Raw genomic sequence first — 24,323 nt, forward strand, 5'->3', positions numbered from 1 at the left:
TATAGAAACTAATCTGAGGCCCTCTTTTAGCTCATTTTCTAATAGGATGGTTAGTGTGTCTTGCAAAGCTTTTGCACTTCTAAACAAACTGCAGAGGGCGCTGCTGCTTTCTCAGGGGAGACTTTCTCTTTTCTTCACGTGGTAGTAGTTTTGAAATAATGAACTGAGGCGAGAGAAAAGAGTAAAATAGTTTATTTTATCAGTAAAGATCAACAGAAGGCACGAATAACAGAATCCAAGGGCAGAAGAGAGACCAGTGTCAGTATGTTATACAACCATGTGATCAGATAGCAAAATATACCTTTACATCCACCATCTAGCTCCAGGAGTTCATGGGTAAATCCTTGGAAGGCTGAAGAAATACTTCAACAGGACAAATCGCAGCCTTTTGCAAAAATATATCCATATATAATTATACACTTTTTTTCTACATGTCGAAGCAAATAAACTCTACAAAATGCAGAAAACTATCCGAGGACATGAACTGCTGATGCATTCATAAGAAAGTCCATGCTTATTATTCGCATCAGAGTATCACTGAATCAAAAATAGAAGCAGTACCTTTGTCAAAAACAGCAATAGGAAAAACTTACGAGTCCATAGAAAGCTAAAAAATATCAGCTTTGAAAACAAGAAGAGGAACACAAAACATTTCAAACAGATGTTTATAGGATAATTCATAGGTCTGAAAATACAAGTCAGTCCCTTTCAAGCAGTTTAAAACAGAAACAGTAAAGGACTGCCATGGCTTTGAGATACTTTGGTTGTAATACAAATCCCAGAGTTCACAAGCAAGAGGACTACAGAGATGGCCATGCTACAAAAAAATACAACTGGCATCAAGAGCACTGTCACTAACAAAAAGAATTTTAAAGATAAAAATGGAGCATTTTGAAGGGGAAAAAAAAAAAAAAAAAAAGCTTGGGAAAAAAATATTGAGCATCACAATTTTACAAGAAGCTGGAATATTTCAGGACCGATGCAGTTTTTACAAAAAATAAAACTGTCATTGTAATTTAACCAGCCTCATTTTGCTACAACTGCCTATCCCACCCAACAAACCTGACTCAATACCATTTTACCCATCACAAGTCTCCCAAGTAAAGTAAAGCCTTCTCCTTCTAGATACATGTTGTAATCTTATTGACTGCTCAAATGTAAACTAATCTTAAAATTCCAGGTATTTTTAGAATATTATAATACGTGAAACCAAATCAGAACTACGATGAGTTTTTTTCCCCATTTTCTGAGTTTAACCATCAGTTATTTTTTTTGTTAGCTTTCTGGCTTAATAATAATTTGTTTTTTGTGAAATTAACTTCTTCAAATGCTGCGTCTTTGTGACAGATAACGTAGGTACATACTAAAAATTCTCAAACACTGCTCCGTAAATATAGGTTACATCGTGTTAAAAATAATTCAGCTGCCAGGCTGTGGAGTCTAGTACGGGTAGCCGTCAGGGAGGCCCAGTCTTTGGATGCACTGCTCCACTCCTTCAGCCAGATAAGGCCCGTCATCTTCATAGCTGGGGAGGTGGGAGCCTTCGTCCTCGCTGGGAGGTAGGACAGCATCCGGGTCAGGCTTGAGACTTGGCCTCTGATTGTCTGGGAAAGCCATGGAGAAAAGTGCCTCGGGGTTGCACACGAACTTGTAGACGTACCGCTCACCAGCCACCTGCAAAGAGTTTGAGTTGAGAAATTTAAAATAAATAAATAAATAAATAATAATAATCAAACAAAAGTAATCTCTCAAAAATTTGGAAATTGATGACAAAATGTTGAGGACAGAAAACTGCAGTTTCTCTAACGGCCACTTGAGGCTGGTTTAAACAGCGAGTCAGTCTCCATGGACTTCAGTGTTTAAATGACCAAAACAGCAGAAAAAAACCAACACTGATGATGTTTAATAGCCTGGTACAACAACACACACAAAAAAATAATAAATAAATGCCTTTAATAAAAATTTTATATATATATATATATATATATATATATATATATATATATATATATATATATATATATATATATATATATATATATATATATATATATATAGCCCAATAGCTAGTTGTTTTTTTTTTTTTAATAGTTTGTGATTACAACAACATAGGAGTAAAGGAAGACTCAAGTGGAACATGACCTGCCTTTACCTTCTGCATAATGCCCTTTTCATAATAGTACCGCAGCGAGCGACTCAGCTTATCGTAGTTCATGGCAGGTCGATTCTTCTGGATCCCCCAGAGCCGAGCCACCTAAAAACATGATGGGGGAGGGAAAAATTAATATATGGCTTTAAAATGTTGTTTTTCCCCAGTCTTAAGAATATTAAGCTTCTCAAAGTTCCACATTAGGTATGCAGTAGCTGACCTCTTCGGGGTCAATCAGCTTGAACTCCATGTTTCGCCCCGTCCAGATGATCAGGTGTGCATTGGCTGGGTTGTCCAGGAGTGTGAGCAGGAACTGCCACAGCTGCAGGGAGCCACGGCGCTGGTACGGCAGACCCTCCTGTTTCACTTTACCTGGTGAAGACACGCAGAAGTCACCTTTCCTGCTTTTGTGCTGTTTTGTTGGTTGGTTGTTTTGTTTTTTTTGTTTGTTTTTTTTGTTTTGTTTTTAAAACCAATTTCTTGATCGTTTGCTCATTTAAAAAAATAAATAAAAATAAATTATGCTTTTTTTTTTTTTTCTTTTTTTTTTTAAAATCACATCTCATTGGACAGAACATAGTTACAACATTAGAAACAGAATACTCAACCTGGTGTATGCAAATGCCAATAACGAACACAATACCGCCAACTCACAGCACACTGCCTTAAATGATATTGTCCTTCCCTCCTTTGTCTTATACACTAAGTGTTAACAAGGATGTTTTGGAAGTCCGTGTCTTACCTTCCAGCCTTTCCGGCACAACACAGGTGTCATCATAGTACAGACACTGCTCTCTGTCTGGACCAAATCCTGTGGAGCAAAGAATAGAGTAAAAAGGCTGTGGCAGCATGAAAAGGCATTTTTAAACCCAGGACACAAACTCACCTGCACTGTTATTTTGGTACAAAGCAGACTTCTCAAAGGATGACGGCTGGCATGTTTGAACCTCTGAAAGGCACAAAAGTCACAATTCTTCATAAACTGCAAGCAAATGTAAAGTGTCTGAGCCTAGGCCTGTAGTTATTTGAATGTTTCACCTATGGCAAGACTGCCTGTTACCCTAACAGACGTGAATACATTTTATTCAGATGCCGTCGCCACACTAAGGGTAACATACCCGAGTCATAGCCAAAGTCCCTTGGCTCTTGTTTAATTGTGACATGGTTGAAGGCAGTCTGAGGACGTGCCAGACCTGACGTAGGAGGCCCTGGCTCTGGATATCTCGGGTCCACCAGTTCTTGTTTAAAACCCCGGGGAGCGTGGGGAACCAGAGGCTCTGAAAGGTGGCGCTGATACATTGGCCTCCCGTCACGGATGGCGGGGTGGTATGGCGTGTTTGCGGTCTTCTTTGGAGGAAGGAAAGACAGGCAGGGATCCGACAACTGCCGCTGGAACCTGAAGTGTGGAAAGAAGTGGATGTTTAAAGGTTTGAAGCTCATTCGCTTCCAGCTTAAACCGCGCGCGCGTGCGTGCGTGCGTGCGTGTGTATATATATATATAGATTTATTTTAAAGCTTACCTTTGTTCTGCATTGAACGACACACTGGAAGAGCCGATGGGAGGATGTGGCATAGCAAACTGCTGGCTTTGATTGGCCTGTGGAAGGTTGCGGAGGTGGGAGGGGCTAAGGGCAGGAGTGTGGTTTGGGGAGCAGTTGTTGGTCAGCTGAGGGGTAGATGGCTGTAACTGCCTCTGTAAAGGTGGAGGTCCAGTAGGGTGGATGGAGCCACGTTGTTGTACTGCAGGTGTGGAGGATGGAGTCGGAGCGGGCTCACAGGCACTAAGGAGACCAGATAAAAACACATCATCCAAAAGTTCTGTCTGCCAGGTGTGTGGTGGTGGTATTGCAGTATATCACACACAGGTTTAAAAACATGAATGGTTACCTGTAGCTGTAAAGGCACATGTCAGCCTGAGGCGTTCTGCAGGGAGAGAAGTCTTTGGACGGACTGGGTTCACGCTTCACTTTGCTGGCGGCCAGTCCATGAAACATCACTGCAAAAAACACACAGGTAAATAATACATACATGTTTGCAGAGCATGGAATGAACACCCTTACATTAGATGGCCAAGTGGACTGCTTCAAAGATTAGTCTTTTAAAAAAAAAAAAAACAACTTTCCTTTCTGATAAAGCTCATAGTTCAGGCAGAATCAGGTGATAAGCTTAGGCTACGCAGGGCTTCCCATGATGCAGTGTTCTACTCAACACAGTGTCTCTGTACAACACTTTGCATTTCCACAGTGTCTCGTCTGTCCTGTTGCCCTCCCCTCAACCCCAATGCCTCAGTGCAGATGGCCACCCCTCCCCAAGTTTGATTCTGCTGGAGGTTTCTTCCTGTTAAAAGAGAGTTTCTACTTCCCACTGTCACCAAGTGCTTGCTCACAGGGGTCATCTAATTGTTGATTTTCCCCCACCTGTGTTACTTCAGTTCTTTAACTTCCAATATCCTAAAATTTATTTATTCCCCCCCCGGTATTACAAGTATATGAACATCAGTCAGTCTTTATCTCAAAACTGTGTTTTTTGCTGTCTCAAATGAGTAAAATTGAATGTTCTGTCCCTATTCAATGCCAAGGCATTTTAATTGACTTCATCATCATCAGTTCATCTTTTGCACAGTTACACAAGTCTCACACTCCTAATTTGCCTCCAACTGCCTAGTGTTGGATCCCTGGTGAGCGTAATGGTTAGACAGTTAGGATTACGCAACATTACCTCTGGGAACACTGGTTGGGAAAATAATGTGTTTGTTGAAGCAGCACTTCCATAACCAAAACACACTCGAGACCTATTAAATGGCAGCTTTGGTGGAAACATTTGCCTGCTGGTGTGGCAGAACGGCTTCAGATCCAAATTAGAGTTTACCGCCAGCGCTTCAGACCCTGAATATTTCCCTCCTAACTCTTATCTGCTCATGTTGATAATTTAGTAGCAATGACACCTCACATTAAATAGACAAGCTCTGCACATCTTTAAGTTGCACTCTTCCAGTTTGCAATGCAGGCTTTAGCATAAAGTTTTTCCTTTATCGTCCCTTTCAGCGTTTGCTCCCCACTCCTGCGTCTGTGAAAGAAAGGAAACCTACCCCTATCTGATCTGAGCTTTCCAGGAATCTGTAGAGATTCTCATCAGTATGCTGCGCCGATGACGCCAGGCCGCTAATGTTTCCATCCACGACACGGTCTCCGTCAGCTTTATTGTCCGCACGGGGAGTCGATGTGTTGAAGCAGCTATGATTACGGCAACAATAAGTATATGCAATACGTGTTTGGCAGGAGCACTAAACGCACCATTTCCTCATCGCCCGCGTTATCTGTAACACTTTTAAGTACAGTACTTTTTTTTTTTATTTATTTTTTTTTATCTCGCCTCATTTCCTCTGGTACATGACGACTATCATTTAACTGGCAAAGCTCCAAGGTGAATGGAAACACCAACGAATGAGAGCACTGTAAACAACTGGTTTTACACCAATGACCTTTGAGATCACGAGTCACAATCTGGTAAGTTCAGTGGAGTTTATCCATTTGAGCAGGAAGCTGCACAGATCCTAAATGAGAGCCAACAGCTGACAGTGCAATGTGATCACACGTGCCAACCCTCTTATGTCCAACTCCACGTTAAAGACCAACTTCCAACGCTCAGTTCCAGACCCATCATAAAGCTCTCACAAAAATACTCTCGTGCATAAATAGTGCGCACCACTGCTAAAACCTGAAATCGTGATCTCTCCAAACATCCAAGAAGAAGCAGGTACTCACAGTTATTGGACTGGAAATCCGGGACAAACTGCTCGTCATCGGTAGCTTGAGCTGAGAGGGAGGAAAAGACATGCCGTTTAAGGACCCCTCTCATCAACTATCACACATCATTTGTATAATGTGGGATGCTCACCTTCAGCGATCCATATTTCTTGGAGCCGACTCAGGTCTTGGAATAGATCTGGAAGATGGTTTCACATTCATTTGTTAGAATGTGTGTGGGCGCAATTATTTGACATTTCACATGTAATTAATGACAACAAATGGCCTATATAAAACTGTCAGAGAAGCATGACCTATTAAAGAAATACCAAAGACCACGAGGGGCACTTGAAAGAACAGGGGAGGGGAAAAAAAATAATCCTATTAGCAAATTTATGAATATAATTTCTCCCCACATTGTTTGTATCCAGCAGACAGATGTTATCCTGGCACTCACAAGAAGTTAGACTGACTATGAAACTGCAGTTGAGTTTTATATGTACCTTCTGTGTCCTGAGCCAGCTCGGTGTCCATGAACTTCCTCTTCCTATCGCTGAGACACTTTGCTGCTTCCTGTGTGTGACATTTCTGCAGAAATGGGCAAAGGAATGAAACTCAGCACACATGCAGCAAGACAATAAAAAGATAAGAATATAAAACCATAACGTTTCAAACTCACACTCTCAGGGACCACAAAGGGAACCTGCTGATCATAAAAGGCCTCCATGTTGCAGGAGTCTTCACCCTGGGATGAGCAGTGAGGAAGTGATATACTTTGAACATACTGGAGTCATTAAGCAGAAATCCAAGTCTATCGTAGTCTATTTTTCCCCCTACAGGACTAGCCCCTCCATCCATACTACCATCATCCCTTTCACATGACTTGGCATGTTTGTTTACAGTGGCTATAAAAGCCCCGTTGTCACAGAAAGAATTATGCAATCTGCAGTACGCAAATCTGACATGAATAAACTGACGTGAAGCTGCGGGAGGAATCGCTCTTCAAAGGCTGATTTGAGGCAATGAAAAGAAAGCAGCTGAATAGTCAAATAAAACATGACGTCTTTTCCTTTGGCTGTGCTGTGCCAACTTTAATGACGTACAGAGAAGCATATGTACAAAGAATGACAATGCTATGTTTGAAAAGACAGGAATTAAAATGGTTTGATGCTTTGCTTGCCAAGAGATAGGATTAAAGAAGAAACATTTAAAAAACAAACAAACAAACTACTTGTTCAGCTAATAATGCCAATACCTAATCACATTGCTTCAACTGAGTGCATTTAGGCACAGTCAAGGTGACCAGCTGAAGTTCAAAGTGAGCATTAGAATGGGGAAGAAATGGAAGTTAGGTGGCTTTGAATGTGGCATGGTTGTTGGTGCGAGTATATCAGAAACTGCTGAACTGTTGGGTTTCCCCGCACAATCGCCTCTAGAGTTTACTAAGGCTGTTTATGCTAGAGATCAGAGGTGAATGACCAGACTGCTTCAATCTAATAAGGCGGAAACAAATAAATCAAATAACCACTTGGTACAACCAGAAGAGCATCTCTGAATGCACAACACCTCAAACCGTGAAGCAGACAGGCAACAGCAGCAGAAGACCACACCGAGTGACACTCCTGTCACCAGGAAACAGGCTAAAATTTGCACAGGCTAACCAATAATTAGACAAGGGGGGGAGAAAGCTGCCTGATTTCTTCTGTGACATTCAGATGACCAGATAACTGGTTGTAGTGCTGCAGTTTGTGCCAGCTGGGCATTGTTAAATGCCACACTTTACCTGAGCTTTATTGCTGGCCATACCCATCCCATTATGACCGTAGTGTACCCATCCAGCAGAACAACACAACGTCATAAAGCTCAGATCACCTCAAACTGGTTTCTTGGTGTACCTAAAGTAGCCGATAAACGTATATATGCGATAAAGATATGGGACATTATTTTAAACAATGTTTTGCACCTCTTAACTACACCAGATTTCAAAGCTTTGTAAATTTCTACATTTTTAATGTTTCTTCAAACAAAAAAAGGGGGTTATTGACCTGGCTCAAACTGCTCAAGAGTCCAACTAAAGCTCGTGAAATATGGGACAAAAGTAAACAGTGAAAAACTATTTCAAGAGATGAAAAGGTCAGCCCCCGACGTTGCGTAACGTTTTGTCTAGTCTTCGGTTAAAGTAACCTCCACAAACGATTTAGTGTGTGAGTGTGTCACTCGGCTTTGCTTCAGTGACTACAAACACCACCGAGGAGAAATCACGCCAACTAACTCCGCTAACGTTAGCAACAAATCCTCGCTTAAAGTGAAAGATTTGTGAATGGAGTTTCGCGTGACGCTCGTTGAGTCCTTGTTTTTCTCAATGAAGTGAAACACGATACTGGCTGAGGCTGAGGAGGAGGAGGAGGGGGGGAGACACCCGCTCACCATTGAGAAATTTCGCCACAGACAAACAGTGAAGGATTCCCGGCGCCAACAAGCTGAAAAAAAGGCTGCTGCAGACGGAAATGCCGCACTGCAGGCAGGCAGACGGTCGCGGGGAATAAACGCAGCGCTGAGTTAGATTTTTAAGAAAATGGCGTTAGCCTCTGAACGCCTATGTGCTCCCCTCGGAGCCTGTAGCAAAGAAAAAAAAACCCGCGACCATGCATCTGGTGTTTATGTAATTAAAGGCAAGCAGGCGCCAGCTTTTACTAAAGCGGTAAGATAAAAACAAAAAGAAGAAGACTCACTCGGTAAGTGAAGTTTCTTGGCAGTGTGAAAACAGAACTCGTCGCAGATTTCCTCCCCTACATCCCATGCAGCACCTCGATTAATCACTCGGCTGTGGATTTTTCTCAATGAAGGACTCTGATAGCTGCGGCTAAAACGAACGATCTCCTGCCCTGCCATTGGCTGGAACTCAGAGTCAGTCAGAAGGCGAGCCAATCGTCATCGAGGCTGCTCTGTGGCCCGGCCCCCGCTGTTTTTTATGAATGGCTGCGTTTCATTCATGAAACCAGGACTGTCTTAAAGTGCCAGCGCTGCAATTAAGGTCTTATAAAGTAAACAGGTAAATAAATAACCAAATTCAAGGTCATCTGTAACTTCTACACGGCAACAATAATGATGAAAATAGCACTAAAAGCATGCCTTTGCTGGTTTATTATATAGCCTACTGATTTCAACTAAATCAGGGGTGTTAAACATAATGCCTGGCAGCTTTAGAAAATTTGAAGCAGGGCATATATGCACACGTATACACACACACACACACACACACACACACACACACACACACACACACACACACACACACACATATATCCCTCGGGTGGGTTCCTCTGGGAAATTCGATTTCCAAAAAAGCACAGCACCGACAGAAGTTACAGAGTTACAGAATATATATATATATATATATATATATATATATATATATATATATATATATATATATATATACACACACACACATATAAATACAGAGACAAATATAAATAAAATATACAAAGGGGATAAATTGAATAAATAGGAATAAAAAATAAAAATACAAGTGAATTGCACATTTCAAGTATTGAGTCTATTGCACTGTTGACTATTTACAAAAAGTATTGCACAAGGTATTGTACAGTGAGGTGAAGAGGCACTACAGCTTAGTTGTTCCCCCCTCCTTTGTCCTCCTGTCTCCCCTCCCTCTCCCCTCCAGAGTGGAGTTAAACAGTCTGATGGCGTGTGGGACAAAGGAGTTTTTAAGTCTGTTAGTTCTTGTCTTGGGGAGAAGCAACCTGTCACTGAACAGACTCTTCTGGTGGTTAATGGCCGTGTGCAGAGGATGCCTGGCATTGTCCATAATGTCCATCAGTTTCTTTAATGTCCTTTTCTCTGCCACTGTCACCAGAGTGTCCAGCTTCATGCCAACCACAGAGCTAGCCCTCCTGATCAGTTTCTCCAGCCTGGATGAGTCCTTCTTTGCTGTGCTGCTCCCCCAGCACACCACAGCATAGAAAAGTACTCCAGCAACCACTGACTGGTAAAACATCCTCAGGAGCTTCCTGCAGATGTTAAAAGACCTCAGCCTCCTGAGGAAGTACAGTCGGCTTTGGGCTTTTTTATACAGGTGCTCTGTGTTGCATGACCAGTCCAGTTTATTGTCCACCCACAGCCTGGGGTACTTGTACTTGTTGACCACCTCCTCCCCCTCTATCTGAACCGGCAGTGGACCTTCTCTAGACCTCCCGAAGTCCACAACCAGTTCCTTAGTCTTTGAGGTGTTGAGTTGCAGGTGGTTTGTGTGACTCCATGCGACAAAGTTCCTCACCAGACTTCTGTACTCCTCTTCCTGATCATCCCAGATACACCCCATGATGGCTGTGTCATCTGCAAACTTCTGAATATGGCATAATTCAGAGATAAAGAGATCTTTATCTTTAGACCATGCATGCTGCACCAAAGTAATAATGTAATACACAATCTACTATATTTAATTCTACACTATTTTTTCACAATTTAAGCCCAAAGAGTTACGCTGACAAATTTTCTTTCACTGACTACAACGTCATTTCATTATCAAGTAGAAAAACTGCTGAAATTGCATTTAAAATGAGTCTGACACCCGAACTAGGTTATATTCATGAGATCATCTTTCCTGCCACAGATCATAATAAACACTATAGCAAGAAGAGAGAGAAATACTTGCCATGTAATAATAATTGATTTCCTTAATTTTATTGTTCTCTTATGATGTTACAATTGGAACTACAACGACAACCACCACTGAGTAGATCATATATTTAGTGTTACTGTTATTAAACCTTACAGTCAATTACAAGGGTTTTTTGGGGGGGAAGTTGCATATGTAATAATTTAACAAAAAAAGTCAAAGAAATAATAAAAAATGTGTCTCTTAGCTTCAGCCTGGAATAAGATGAACCAATGTTATACTCACTATAAAGGTGAGCACAGGCACAGGGGAGCATCATCAGGTTATCAGACTAACAGTCGTTTTACAATAAGACCCTAAAAGGCTTTATAGCTTTGTTGGTTCACAGCAAGTACAGTAGGTCCTATCTCCCAGCCTCATTATCATCCCATTCTGTGTGGAGACGGCACAAACTCCATGTGGTTATGTGGGTTTCCTCCCAGTACTCCGGATTCTCCCAAAAATCCGCATTTTAGGTTAACTAGTGATTGTAAATCGTCCATAGGTGTGAATGCAAGATAGATAAAGCACTTGAACATGTATGAAAAGGTTAAATCTGGCTTTGAGGGCCATTAACCCTAGAAAAGCTTCAAATCTTTGTTACTTAGAGCATTTCTTACTCAGGACTGTGGAATACCGAAAACTGTACCCAACCCTAATGCAGTTCTTTCACATGTTCCTCCTCAGCTACCTGTATTGCCCCAGTTACAGTTTATTTCTTTTTTGAAGGCACATCCATCAGTTTTTGGAAGCTACCGCAGAATATGTGTTTTTGTGGGGATAAGACTTCAAAAAGACTCCCGTGACCTGGACTGCATGTAACACTGAGGATATTTAAGTAGTCCTGTAAAAACTGGGAAACTGTCAAATGTTCGACGGGTTTAATCCAGCATCGCACATGACTGTTTGAAGAGTATTCATCTCAGTGGGTGGCAGAGCCCTTGCTGCACTTTTAATTCTACTCTGATCTCATTCCACTTCATTACCTGCTGCTGCAGAGTGATCACCCAAAGAAATTCCACATGATTACAGGGTAAATCCCCTCATACAGTACCTCCACAATAACAGGTGGCTCTTTACAATGCTTGGAAAGCTACAACATTGCAAACCCTGCAGTTATCAACATGTTGCTCTAAACAAATACAGTGTTCCTGTCTACCTAGGAGAAAAATCAGTGCATATTACTAAGGTGTTTGTGCATTTTTCTGCTTAAAGTTCTGCAGACTGCATCACCCACTGAATATAGATTTAGTAATTCTTTTATTCCCCTGTGCTCTTTTTGTCCCAAATCTATTATGTATTTATTAAAAAGGAACTTGACAGAGCTGATGACATAAAACCGACTTTACAATTAATGGATCCAAACAACAGGAAGGAAAGAGCAGCTGTTCAGCATTAAAGGGTTAATGTTGATCTGCTAGCAGTGAAAATGCGTGTAAATGTTTATTTTATGGCTTCGTACTGACTGACCTCTTCAGGTGGATTTTTTTTTTTTTTTTTTTTTGCAGGGCTGCGCCGACTGTTTGCATTCGACTTAGAAAGTGCTCGATCAGCGTGGGGAGATGCCAGAACGGATCTGTGCGTGTGATAAAAGTTCCAGTTCAAACATCAGCTGAGCTCAGCAGCTCTGTTACTGATTTGCAGTGTCTCCTGTTTGCTCGGCCACCGCACGTCTACGACTGTGCACAATATCACATCACAGATTTTTTTTAAAATTTATTCTTCCGTTCTGGCAGATCAACAAGCGTGATATAGTTGAACATATCCTGGAACAGGAAATTACACACTGCAGTCTTAAAGCTTCTTATCAAATGTTCCAGTTGTGTGTTGATGTCTTTTTTCCCTTTTTATCTGTATATTTATTAGGGAAACAGAAGTTGTCACATATGATAAATTATCACCCCATTTTGACCTACAGCAACGGGTAAGTACTGTAAGTAAAATTACACCCGTATAATAATTATTGTTTTGACTAGCTCTAAATATGGGATCAGTTACTTCTCAGGGATTATGCTGATTTACAATATTTAGTCAATTTTACATAAACAGATCACAAGGCAAAATATCAGGATTAAAAAAGACAGAGATGTATGGATATTCTTTTTTTTTTTTTTTTTTTTTTTTTTTACTAAATCGCACAGTTTTAAAGCTTTTTTACTACACTTATTTCCTGTCATGTGAAATGCAGTTGTTAAACCACTGGGTGGCTCTCATGCCTACATCCTTTAGTCCTCATAGAGTGATAAATTACCTCAGCTCTCATAGAACCAGAGATCTTAGATCACATTGTTTTTCCCTGCATAGTTTTGTGCTCCTCCTAAACTTTCTAACGTTTGCACACAAACCCCTAAAAGCCAGCTGCTCTGCACTGACCACTTATTAGCAGCTCTCAGCTCAGATTCACCTTTGACACCATTGACTTTGCACTTTAATAATAAATTAATTCACAGATTACAAATTCAAAGACAAACCCGCTTCTCAAAAGGTCAGAACACTGTAAAGTGTAAATAAAATAAAAATGTAATGATAAGTCACGTAACCCCATCTTTTAATTACAGTTGAAAAGAAAATAACACACTGAAATTGAGACATTGTATAATTTTAAGAGCAATATTAGCTCGTTTTGAGTTTGATGTGATCTGAATGGAGCAAATGTTGATCTAAAATCTGTACATGCTGGTTAAGGTGTCTTTCCAGATGTGCAAGCTGCCAGTTCCACAGGCACTCATGTACCTCCATACCACCAGAGACACAAACTTCTGACCTGAGCACTGATAACAAGGCAAATGGTTCCTTTAGTCTTTAGTCCAGAGTACACAGATTTCATTTTTTCCAAAAAGAATTTCAAGTGCTGATTCATCTGACCACAGAACAGTTTTCCACTTTCTTTTAGTCAATTTTAAACAAGCTTTGGTTCAGAGAAGACGGCAGTGTTTCTGGATCATGTTTGTGGCTTCTTTTTTGCATGATACAACCTCAACCTGCGTTTGTGGATGCCACAGTGAACTGTGTTCAAAGACAGTGATAAGGAAGTGTTCCTGAGGCCATACCCAATCATGTTCCTGAGCTGTTGTCAATTAGCCTAATTAGTTGGTATTATAATTAGTTGTTAATTATAATACAATTACAAAACACAAGAAACAATTTAGCTTTGTTTCTTGTGTTTGTTTATTTTTTTATTTAAAAAAATGTTTTAATCGTCATCATGTACATATGCTGATGTTAATGAATGGATTTAGACACAAGCTCATTTCTCCAGAAAGTCAAAGGTCAGAAAGTCCATAAAAGGCTGAAAACACATTGTGAAAAAGAATGAAAAATACAGATTGGAGAGGGACAAACTGTCCAAACCCTAAACCTACCTGGCAACCCTAAAGGTATCGTTTAATTATTATTAAAAGATAATAATTAAACTATAAAGGATAAGTAAATCATTCACTATTATTAGTAGGGGTGGGTTTTTATAATCGATTCATTGATTAAAATCGATTATGGCTTGGATAACGTAAAATCGATTAATTAAAATCCTGAATCGATTTTTTTAATATAAATTTATTTTGCCCGAAATGCCAGAATCTCTGGTGACATCTCACAAAATTTCAAGAACCACCAAACAGCTAAGACAGTAAATGAGAGCAGGAACACGGATTCTGCACAAAGACTTAAACACACAGCACGACCCGCGGATCAGAATCATTTAGATGTCGCCTTTCTCACCCGACGGCACGGACATGGTCGGGGCTGAAAGCCGACAGCTCACTGATTCTGATCTGTCGGCGGGTCCGCGCTTTGTGTTCACGCCCTTTATGCGCTGATTCTAAAGCTGTTAGTTTGATCTCTTTCCAAACAATATTGACCGAACCAGCAGCAAAAGAAGATTCACATAAACATTGTCATGAATTCACTCTGACTTTAGGTATTTTAGTACCATGGGAGCATTTACTGGATATTGTTTTATAGTGACATTATACAGGAAAACTCTGTCATTCAACAAGGTTGAAATACCACAGAGATCACTCCCTCAGCTACATTAGTTTCTTAATCTTTTAGACGCCTGTTGAAGGCCAAATGGTTTGTTTCAGATTTCACTAATGAAAGAACTCTTCGTTTTGTGCCTTGAAAATATGTCGCTGAGATAATCACAATTGTAGCTGAACTGATAAACTACACAAAGGATGCTTCTTCACCCAAGGGCAGGAAGACGCTGCCTTATCTTGGTCTGTACTGGTTTAAACTGATAAATCTGCTGTCTCATGAATTTTACCCTCTATATAAACTGTTGTACTTGTGAATAAAGTTGAGTCACTTTGGGAAGACAATCTAAAGCAGTCTCTGTTTTCTTGTTCTCCCAAGCTGCTCCCGAGCTCGTACTAACACGCTGAATGGCATGCTTGAATATTGCTTGAGAATATATTTGACTGTGTTACAGACTAAGGGACATTCTCTGCTGATCGGTGAAGGTACATTCTCTGCTGATAGACGTCCACGCCTCGGAGGAAGCCGATCCACGGAGTAGGCCTAGGAAACCGTTTCCTTCACACACCGTTACTGTTTTGCTTCCACCCATGCACAGCTCTCTCTCTGTCTCTCTGTCTCTCTCTCTCGCCCTCTCTCTCTCTCTGTCTCTCTCTCTCTCTCGCCCTCTCTCTCTCTCTGTCTCTCTCTCTCTCGCCCTCTCTCTCTCTCTGTCTCTCTCTCTCTCTGTCTCTCTCTCGCCCTCTCTCTCTCTCTGTCTCTCTCTCTCTCTGTCTCTCTCTCGCCCTCTCTCTCTCTCTGTGTACTTCAAGAACAGTTTCCCTTTCTTCATTATTCACTTGCTTGTTACGCACAAGTCTACCGTTGTTTACAGCGCTGTCGGCCCCTGTTTTTTTCCCTTTTACATTCTTCCGAAAAGAAAACCTCATTTCTGCTGTTCAATACTGAACAAATTTAAACTTTTTAAAATTATTCAAAATGCAAAACGCTTAACCGTGTCTCTAATAAAACCGCTGTAACTTCAGAGGTAATGTTCATATGTTGATTAATGGTTTTCTTTCGTTTTTGATGTACTGCAGAATATTTTTATAAAATCCCAGGCCAGGAAAATCACCTTCATGTTTTTCTGTGTTTTATCTTCAGCTACTTTGACACAAAGGCATCTGCTGTGATGCTTACACCTTTGATAAAGTCTTGCGTGTGTCAGCTTCCTTTTTATTGATACAAAAATATGTAAATGTACTGATCTGAATTATAATATTTCTGACTGTCAAAATTTCCCAGATTTAAATCGAATCGAATCGAATTAAATCGAATCGTGGATCGAATCGATTCGGGACCTTGTGAATCGGAATTGAATCGATTCTAGAAATCAGTGACGATACCCAGCCCTAATTATTAGTGTCTTGGTGGCTGTTTCTTGTCCTGTCTGTGTCTTTAAGTCTCTGCAGGTCCCTGATTGGATAAGCTGACGGCTGCCGATTGGTCCCCTGATCATGTGGTTGCTTTCAAAATCCCTCACCAGCAGTTGTCCCGGGGCAGCCACTGACAGCAGCAGCAGACCTGACCCTGGCTTCCAAAACCTGTGACATTTGTTTGAGATTCTCGTGACTTACCGAGCTTTGTATATAGTGTGTACATTAGTTTTCACTTGTAAATAGCACATTGTAAATAGCACTGAAACAGAAGGGGTGAGCTGCCTTATTATTTTTCCTTGTACTGTTTTTTGATAGCACCTCCTCACCTGACTTAGCTTGTTTTGTTTGTTATTTTGGCCTTTGTTCACCCCGGAGCTTCATTTTCAGTGTAGACAAATAAACCACCGTTCACTAAGAAATTGGTTTTTCTGTGTATGGTTTTGGGGCCCGGGGCGGGGTCACTTCCTTTTTTAACTCTTATGTTACGTTCCTGTACCCCTAGACGGGCGTAACAGAGCCATTAATGCAAACCATTACCAGTGTTGGATTAAAGCACTGTATCAAATGTAAAGGCACTACTTTGAGCCCAGGTCAGGCAGATGTTGATGAAGTTAAATAAATCGTAAAATCAGCATCCTGGATCATATCCGCAGTACTGTGTATCAGCGAACCATAGCTGTCTGACATGGTGACAGTTTTTTGCTGTTGTTGTCTGGGCACCTGCTGGGCAGTGGATATTGTTGCTCTGCTGTATTATTTCTGCCACTTCTGGCACAAATAAACAATAGCTGGCTGCTGGCATACCACTAGCCCCTGTTGGTGAACCCTCCTGAATTACCAGCAGGCTTTTTTCAGCAGTTTTATTTCTAGGCTTTACCACGAGCCGCCAGCTGTTGGCACGCTAATTAAAAAAACTCCCGCCGGGCACCGCAAAGTGGAACTTATCCTGTTTTATTTTGTTTTGTTTTTTTGGGTTGGTTTAAAACAACAAGAAATAAAATCACAGCAGTTCATTGTTTGTCTATGCCTGTGGGTTTATTTGCTCATTTGAATAAGCGACGGGAGGAAAGCAAGAAAAGGCAAGTGAGCTTTTGATCTAGAAGTCCACGACGCGTCTAATGGAGCCTACAGATGGATTAAGAGCTCCCCACTCCGAGTGTCGTCTGTATTCGCCCTTTTCCAGCAGGTACTGGCGCCCCCTGTAGCTCGGATGCTCATAGAAGACCCAGGTGCCGTCCTGGATGTGGGCCGAGTGGATGTCGCGGTAGCGCCAGCGGTCCTGCAGGTTGGGCATGTCTTCGCTAAACTCTATCATCTGGCCACTGAAGTCTGGACGTTCGTAAATGCGGATCCTGTGCCTGGTGGATGGCTTAAAGATTTAAAAATAAGAACATGTTAATAATTGATAGGAATTCCTTTAACTTTAAGCAGCTAAGACCACATTTGTTCATCCTGTAAGGAGGAGAACATTTCTCACAGCGTTGCATTGCTCTCAAAAAAAATTACAGTGAAGAAAGTATACATAGTATTCTAGTTCTGTGGTTGCTTCCTGAGACTTACATATCTAATGAAGCGACAGGAGCGAATGGTGTCATTGAAGCCATTCCAGCTCTGATAGTTGGGGTACTCCCCTTTAGAGAGGACGTACTGGTAGCCCATATACTGGGGTCTCTCATAGATGACCCAGGCTCCACTCTCCACCCGAACAGAGTTACAGCGGCTGAAGTGGGAACTCAGCTCGGGACAGTCACTGCTGCATTCGAAGTAACGACCCTGGAAGTTCTTGTCCTCGTAAAAAAAGATCTGCAAGCAAGAGTGTGAATTAAAAGCTGTGCAAGTAAAGCAAACCCTAAAACTCTCCATATCTCTATGGACAACACCGCTGATATAACTCTTTTGACAGAGAATTTGAATTATACGTTAGAGATAGTTATAGATAAGTTTGTTGTACTAAGGCAGGGCAAATGTTGGACTTTCACTTTTTTGTGCTGCTCCCTAGTGGCTAAAAATGAAATAATTCAGCTTTAAGGTTTTTGTCAGGGTTACCATCTATTTATTTGTGCAGGAACATTCATGCACTTCAGGTTATATCAGGTTATATCTGACAAAAGCCCCGCCCGCTCGTCACACTAACAAACTAACATTTGACAGGACATCAGCTCAACGCCATTTAGCAAGAAGCAATTCACCCACAGCTTAGCGTGAGGTCATTACGGCATTATCATGTCGCACAGTTGTGGCGCTTACCTTCCCTGTGCGCTCCATAATCGCCTCGTGTTCCTCCTCACCCAATCAGATTAAAGCCACTCATACACACTGCATTGCCGGCAGTCCACTTTTAAATAAAGGCTGATGAACTGCATTGCCAGGGGAATCATTGTCATTCAAATGAGCTCTCCATTAACATCGGCACATTAGCTGATTCTGCAATTGTTTTAGCACATGGCCTTTATATGTGTTGATGCTGAATGCTGTTTAACTCTAGAAAAATAGAAATATTGTTGCTGAAAAATCACTTCTTCATTCATGTCACCTCCCATATCCTCCAAAGAACCAGCCTAATCATTTATGTCCTCTGTAATGGACATTGATTTTTGGTACTAAATACAGGACATCCTGGGCTTTCCATTGATATTCATGTGTTTGGGTGGTTTCTTTTAGCTCCAAAGTTCAGTGGGAAGATTCTTTTTTCCTCGGTTCTCAGGAGGATATAAGATAAGATAAGAAGATAAGAAGAACTTTATTTATCCCGAGGGAAATTCTTTTGTCATACATATGCTCAATGCAGCCAGAGAGACAGAGGAGCAGAGGAATAAGATATACAATATGTACAATAGAATACAAGTATACAGTAATATACAGTAGGATATAGCTGCTATTATCTTAATATTTATGGAAACATTGTTTCAGCATGTATTATTGTGTTTTGTATTTCATGTTACATTACATTACATCACATATACTCTTTTTCTATTTTTCTGTTTTTGTTTTGTTTGCCCAGTCAACTGTAACTTATCCTCTTGTTTATTATTATAGCTGTTCTTATTGTCACATGCACAGCCTTCCCACCTGAACACTATTCACTACTAGAGTTAGATATAAAATATTTATAAATATAAACCATTGACCATTACATCATCTTATAAATATTAAATAATACAATTTTGTGTGTATTCTCCTGTTTTTCTTAATAAATATACTCATTTATATAATTAATAAAAAGCTTAGATATAAAAAAAAAACCTAATATATTTCTTTTGTGTAATGCAAGTGCATGCATAACGTGCACGTGAGTTTATATACTGGTGCAAATTTTAACCTAAAGTTCTTGTAGTTATTTTACTATGATTTAAAATGACTTTCACTATTTCACTATTTGTCCAGTTTAAATCAATATTTATTATTTATATATTAAGTTTTAAAGTCTAAAAAAAGCTTTAATTTGATTTTTTTTAAATGTTGTGATTAAATGTAACACAATATGGATAATGAGTGAAAAGGATCATGGGTAATAAATGACAACCAATGTTTAATTTTCTATCATGACTTTATTTTAAGCATGTTTAGTTATTTTCCTTGTTTTTATTTTTTTCAAAGATTTGTCAGTGGCTACTGCTCTTTAACCCGGCGGATGGATCCAACGCTGGGCTGCATGCCCCCCCACTCAGCGTACCTCCTGTATTTGCCCCTCTCAAGCAGGTACTGGCACCCCCTGTAGTTTGGGTGCTCAAAGAAGATCCAGGCTCCTTCGAACACCTTGCAAGAGTGGACATTGTTGCTTTTCCAGTTCTCGGGGAAGGCAGGCAAGTTGTCTGCCATCTCCATCGACTGACCTTCAAAGTTTGGCTTTTCCCAAACTTTCAGCTTCCATGAATTCCCCACCTGGAAGGAACAAATGAAAGAATGGGAATGTCTGCATTGTTGGTTTCTGTATTATATTGTGAATTGATTATACACCATTCACACACATATATAGTCACCTACATTTCGAATAATTCGACAGGACCTGATGGAATCGTTGATACCTAGCCAATACTGGTAGTCTGGATACTCTCCTGGGCTTAGCACGTACTGGTAGCCCATGTAGTTTGGTCTTTCATAGACTACCCAGAATCCTCCCTCCACTCTGATGGAGTTGCAGCGGGGGAAGTAGGTGTGCAGGTCACTGCAATCATTGTCACACTCGTGGGACTGACCCTGGAAGTTTTTGTCCTCGTAAAAGATGATCTGAGAAAACAAGTTTTGATGAAACGTTGCACTCACTGAACTCTAGGAAGTGGCTATTATGGTAAAACAAACACATTTTGTACTCATTCATCTCAAAATACGGTATAAGCATGAATCATATTGCCACAAACATGTGCCTGTCTTAAACATACAGTACCTTCTCCATTGTCGATATCAACAGGTTTGGTGTGATATAAAACATTAAAGCAGCCACCTCCTATATTCACTTTATACAGAACAAGGACAATAAAACTAAGCACATGGCTTGCTTTCTGTGAACTGGATTATTCAATCACTGATTCAAATATTTATCCAGGCTTATCACATTGTTCTGAAGCAGTGAATCCTGTTTCCCTAAACAATGCAAATGCACAGTGCAAAGCATCCCAAAGCCACTGGATGCAGCAGAGCGTGCTGACAAAAACAAGGGCACTGCAGGACAGTTGGTTTGATATGAAACGTTTTGAGCTGAGTCAGTGACACAGCAGGAAGGCACCAGAGACTCTGCTGGAGATATTTATACACATTTTATAACTAATCCATATTATAACAAGTAAGCAGTAATTTGATCGATCATTTACCCCTAGCGTTCCTTTCCATGGTAAATAAGCTGATTCCATGCACTGTTCATGATGCAGGGAAAAACTCCCATTTGAAACAATGCATGAGGACACAAGTGATGGTCTTCAGCACGACACTGTGGTGAAGGTTAGGTAATGTTTAGGAAACAAGCAGGATTGCATTTAAAAGGAACCAACACAAACAAAAGGTGATCTCCTGTTCCCACCCTGTTATTAATCAGAACCTTAACTCCACACTTAGTCATTTCCACACAAACAAATGTCATTTTGATAAACTTCCTTTCCTTTATTGAATCATCAAGGCAGATTTTTCTTTTAAATGTAACAAGCAGATTGCCACAGCTTATATGAACATTCATGCTCCCCAGAGGGTGAACTCCCACACGATGATCTTCACCTTTAAATCTGCCACCACAAGATCGCTGTTGTTACTGAAGAACGATCCAGATTCTTAAAATAACAATAACAATGTTTTAAGTATTGCCCTTCTAGTAATGATACAATTCATCATTTAAAGGTATCCAACATTAAATCATCAGTACTGAATTACCTTCAGCAGTGAAACTACTGGTTTCTTTGTACTTTGTCATAGTTGCTCGGTTCTCCTGCTTCTTTCCCACCTGAGAGAGATATGATTTCCTGCTTAAACTAAGATCAGGATGCTCAGCCCGTTAATACAAGTGCAGAGTTTTCTTTTATAATATATGTATTTATATACATACACGTACATGACATATATATATGGCATGGCATGGAGTTGTAGTGTTGTATTTACACCAGAGGTCTAACAAAGGAGGAGTCTATTGCAGATTCCTGAACTTTGTGAAACTGCCACACAAAAAGTCTTCACATCTTTAAAATAACGTGATTTAATAGTTCTACTTGGTTTTTATTAATGTATTCATTCTTCCAAATCGAGCTTGAGGCACATTTGATGAAATCCACAAGGACAAAGTCAGTTTGCTTGAGTCATTTATAAGTCATTTATTGATTGTCATGTGCATCACTTTTTCATTATGACTGTTAATCAAAACTCTGTGATCCTGCGGAAAGAGCCGACGCCAGGTGAAGATGCCCCCCAGTCGCCGTGCTGCCGGTACTCGCCCCGCTCCAGGAGGTACTGGTGCCCACGGTAGTTGGGGAGGTCGTAGAATACCCAGGCACCATCTGTCACCACACAGGAGTAGGCCTCGCGCATCTTGTAGGTATCATAAACCGATGGGCAGTCATCAGAGCACTCCACCATCTGCCCACCAAAGTCCGGCCTCTCGTACAGCCTCAGCTTCCACGCACTACCGTAGACCTGCAAACACAAGCAAAGCACAGTGTACTCGGTGCAGATTTACACTGCCAACTTTGGAGCAGTGTTTTCATTTTATGGCTAGTGTTATGAAAAATCCTGGAAATTCCTCCCAAAGATAAAAAATACATGTGCAGGGTTTCACTCTAGGCTATCAGCTCACATGGGCTTACATTTTTATTATGTAATCTCTTCAAAAGCTGGTCTTTGGCTGCTATTGCACTGTCAATTAGACTGGTTTAAAGCACAGACTGATTAAATCAAAACAATGAGCTTAAAGAGGCTAAAATGTTCCATCAAACAGAAAGAAATTACATTTCTTACATACATTAATCTTTTTTTTTTCTTTAAGAAAAAGCTAAAAGTTGCTGCCAGTTGTGCTTCCTATTGTCTACTTGTTTAGTCTGCTGGCTTAACAGTGAGCACCCAGCCTGGACTGGTGCCCTTGTACAATGCTGTCCTGCAGGGACTGCACAAACACATTTCCAGAAGCAGTCTATGTGAAACCTCTGTTGGATTTTGTGGTTGAAGGAACTTGGGAAAAAAAGGGGGGAACTTACATTTTTGACAGTACGGCAGGATTTGACATTGTCGTTGAAGGCCATCCACTGCTGGTTGTCGGCGTACTCCCCTGGGCTGAGGACGTACTGGAAACCCTTGTAGTTGGGTTTCTCATAGATGACCCACACGCCGCTCTCCACTCGGATGGAGCTGCAGCGGTTGAAGTATGTGTGCAGGTCAGCGCAGTCGCTGCTGCAGTTGTAGCAGCGACCCTGGAATTTCTTCTCCTCAAAAAATGTGATCTGTGGAAAACGTACACTTTTAATAAACCCAAGAGGAGGAAGAGTCTTTAAACGCACACTGATCGCAACAGGTCTTAGCTTACCTTCCCCATTTGGATGCACTGTAGACCTCATTCTTTGCTGCAGCCCCATCAAAGTATTTAACGATAAACAAAATGTGCAGAGTGTGGCAAGTCTTTGATACCCAAATGAGGTAGATTTACATATCAGCAAAATAGCTTGGAGCTGTTTGATTTGCCTTTGTTCTGGCCTGATGATGGCTCTGTATCAAACACATGCTGGAACAGTGAAGGCAGAGGATCAGTGTTAGACTGTGAGGGACAGAAATCATTTAACACTGTTTAATAGTAACTCCCTTTAAAACAAAAAACAAAAAAGTGAAGGTATTATTGAAAATTGAGGTATTACTGCAAAAAACCTATGTGAACATGTAACTAAAATGGCATTTTTAGGCTTTTATTTTCTATTTCTGATCCTACATGAAACAAAAACCCCGCCTCATGTAGTATTTACTGGTTTAAATATATGCAGATAGACTCAAAATGTCTTTTGGACTACTGTTGCAAATATAAAATGCATACATTAAGACCTGTTCTGTGCAATTTAGAGTGTTTACATTATGTGAAACTGTAGAATATTACATCTTTCTGTCTAGTTTCATTAAACAGGATAGACCTTTTATTTAGTGATGATTTGGTTAAGTCCATTAGGAACCTTCAGACTATATATGTAACAGCTTTAAAGTAATTAAACATCAATACGTGCAAGAAATTGATCAACTATACTATACTATAATGCACAATCTACTCAATAAATATTTAAGATGGACACAGGGGGGGACTCTGCACTCCACAAGTGGCCTTAGCCAATTTGGCCATGTCACCTCCAAAATACACAATATGAGCACTTGTGCCTCATATTGTTTCTACTTTCTATTTACTCCAAGTGCTTCAGTTTTAAGGCACACACTTAATGGATCACACGGGCATAAAAGAGGGTGACAACCTTTTCAAACAACTGATGTCCTTCATCTTTCTTTTCCTAAACCGTCTAAAAATAAAGAGGTGAATCCTTAAAAGTCCACCGAATGAGTCCTTTTGATTTTATCTCCTTGGATTGTTTTTTATTTTTCTTCTTCTTGGGTTCTCAGTCTTGGTATAAGCTTGGGGGGAAGTTTTGTTCGTTCTTGTTTGGCATTCAGCATGGTTTGCTCATTACAAACCCACTACACTTTCACATCTTTTGATTGTTTCAACACGGTTCTCTGTTCATATCGTCTTTTAATTTATACACAGCACTTTGTGACTTTAATGTCTGTGAATAGTGCTATATAAATAAACTTCACTTACTTATGCTTTACAGTTTCCCTTCTTCCTAAAGTCTTTGAGTTTTAGATACAAATAGAAGTCTTATGAGCTTCTAGTTCTGAAATTTACTGATAAAATA

General features: G+C 40.5%; 4 protein-coding genes across 4 annotated transcripts; all 4 read right to left on the minus strand.

Annotated features, from left to right (window-relative positions):
- Positions 1-173: 173 nt before the first annotated feature.
- LOC146547877 (ETS translocation variant 5-like) lies at positions 174-8,758 on the minus strand. The gene is made up of 13 exons (XM_085265354.1): positions 8,628-8,758; positions 6,575-6,640; positions 6,399-6,483; positions 6,047-6,094; positions 5,914-5,964; positions 4,037-4,145; positions 3,670-3,930; positions 3,268-3,545; positions 3,036-3,098; positions 2,892-2,960; positions 2,370-2,521; positions 2,153-2,254; positions 174-1,674 (listed from the first exon to the last, which is right to left on the minus strand). Exons 2-13 carry the CDS (start codon positions 6,620-6,622, stop codon positions 1,441-1,443), a joined length of 1,500 nt encoding a protein of 499 aa, XP_085121480.1. The 5' UTR covers positions 6,623-6,640; positions 8,628-8,758; the 3' UTR covers positions 174-1,440.
- Positions 8,759-17,062: 8,304 nt separating this feature from the next.
- LOC146547878 (gamma-crystallin M2-like) lies at positions 17,063-18,231 on the minus strand. Its single transcript, XM_085266367.1, has 3 exons — positions 18,214-18,231; positions 17,527-17,769; positions 17,063-17,335 (listed from the first exon to the last, which is right to left on the minus strand). The coding sequence occupies exons 1-3, from the start codon at positions 18,229-18,231 to the stop codon at positions 17,063-17,065; spliced, it is 534 nt and encodes a 177-aa protein (XP_085122493.1).
- A 1,344-nt stretch (positions 18,232-19,575) lies between these two features.
- Positions 19,576-20,395, minus strand: LOC146547879 (gamma-crystallin S-1-like). The gene is made up of 3 exons (XM_085266362.1): positions 20,351-20,395; positions 19,951-20,193; positions 19,576-19,848 (listed from the first exon to the last, which is right to left on the minus strand). The coding sequence occupies exons 1-3, from the start codon at positions 20,393-20,395 to the stop codon at positions 19,576-19,578; spliced, it is 561 nt and encodes a 186-aa protein (XP_085122488.1).
- Positions 20,396-21,801: 1,406 nt separating this feature from the next.
- On the minus strand, positions 21,802-22,969 carry LOC146547880 (gamma-crystallin M2-like). Its single transcript, XM_085266363.1, has 3 exons — positions 22,961-22,969; positions 22,635-22,877; positions 21,802-22,077 (listed from the first exon to the last, which is right to left on the minus strand). Exons 1-3 carry the CDS (start codon positions 22,967-22,969, stop codon positions 21,802-21,804), a joined length of 528 nt encoding a protein of 175 aa, XP_085122489.1.
- Between the last annotated feature and the right edge of the window lie 1,354 nt (positions 22,970-24,323).

The sequence above is a fragment of the Mchenga conophoros genome, linkage group LG23 (assembly GCF_057382185.1).
Source record: "Mchenga conophoros isolate Kocher_MC1m ecotype Shallow Benthic linkage group LG23, M_conophoros_male_GT1.1, whole genome shotgun sequence".
Taxonomy (NCBI): domain Eukaryota; kingdom Metazoa; phylum Chordata; class Actinopteri; order Cichliformes; family Cichlidae; genus Mchenga; species Mchenga conophoros.

Coding starts and splice junctions, on each gene's coding strand:
- LOC146547877 (XM_085265354.1), bottom strand. CDS start 6,622: ATGGAGGCCTTTTATGATCAGCAGGTTCCCTTTGTGGTCCCTGAGAGT. Junction 3,099..3,267: donor GGACTTTGGCTATGACTCGG/GTATGTTACCCT, acceptor TGTGCCTTTCAG/AGGTTCAAACATGCCAGCCG. Junction 2,522..2,891: donor TGTGCCGGAAAGGCTGGAAG/GTAAGACACGGA, acceptor TGTCTTCACCAG/GTAAAGTGAAACAGGAGGGT.
- LOC146547878 (XM_085266367.1), bottom strand. Junction 17,336..17,526: donor CCTGTCGCTTCATTAGATAT/GTAAGTCTCAGG, acceptor TAAATCTTTAAG/CCATCCACCAGGCACAGGAT.
- LOC146547879 (XM_085266362.1), bottom strand. CDS start 20,395: ATGTTTTATATCACACCAAACCTGTTGATATCGACAATGGAGAAG. Junction 20,194..20,350: donor TGATATCGACAATGGAGAAG/GTACTGTATGTT, acceptor TTGTTTTCTCAG/ATCATCTTTTACGAGGACAA. Junction 19,849..19,950: donor CCTGTCGAATTATTCGAAAT/GTAGGTGACTAT, acceptor TGTTCCTTCCAG/GTGGGGAATTCATGGAAGCT.
- LOC146547880 (XM_085266363.1), bottom strand. Junction 22,078..22,634: donor CCTGCCGTACTGTCAAAAAT/GTAAGTTCCCCC, acceptor TTGTGTTTGCAG/GTCTACGGTAGTGCGTGGAA.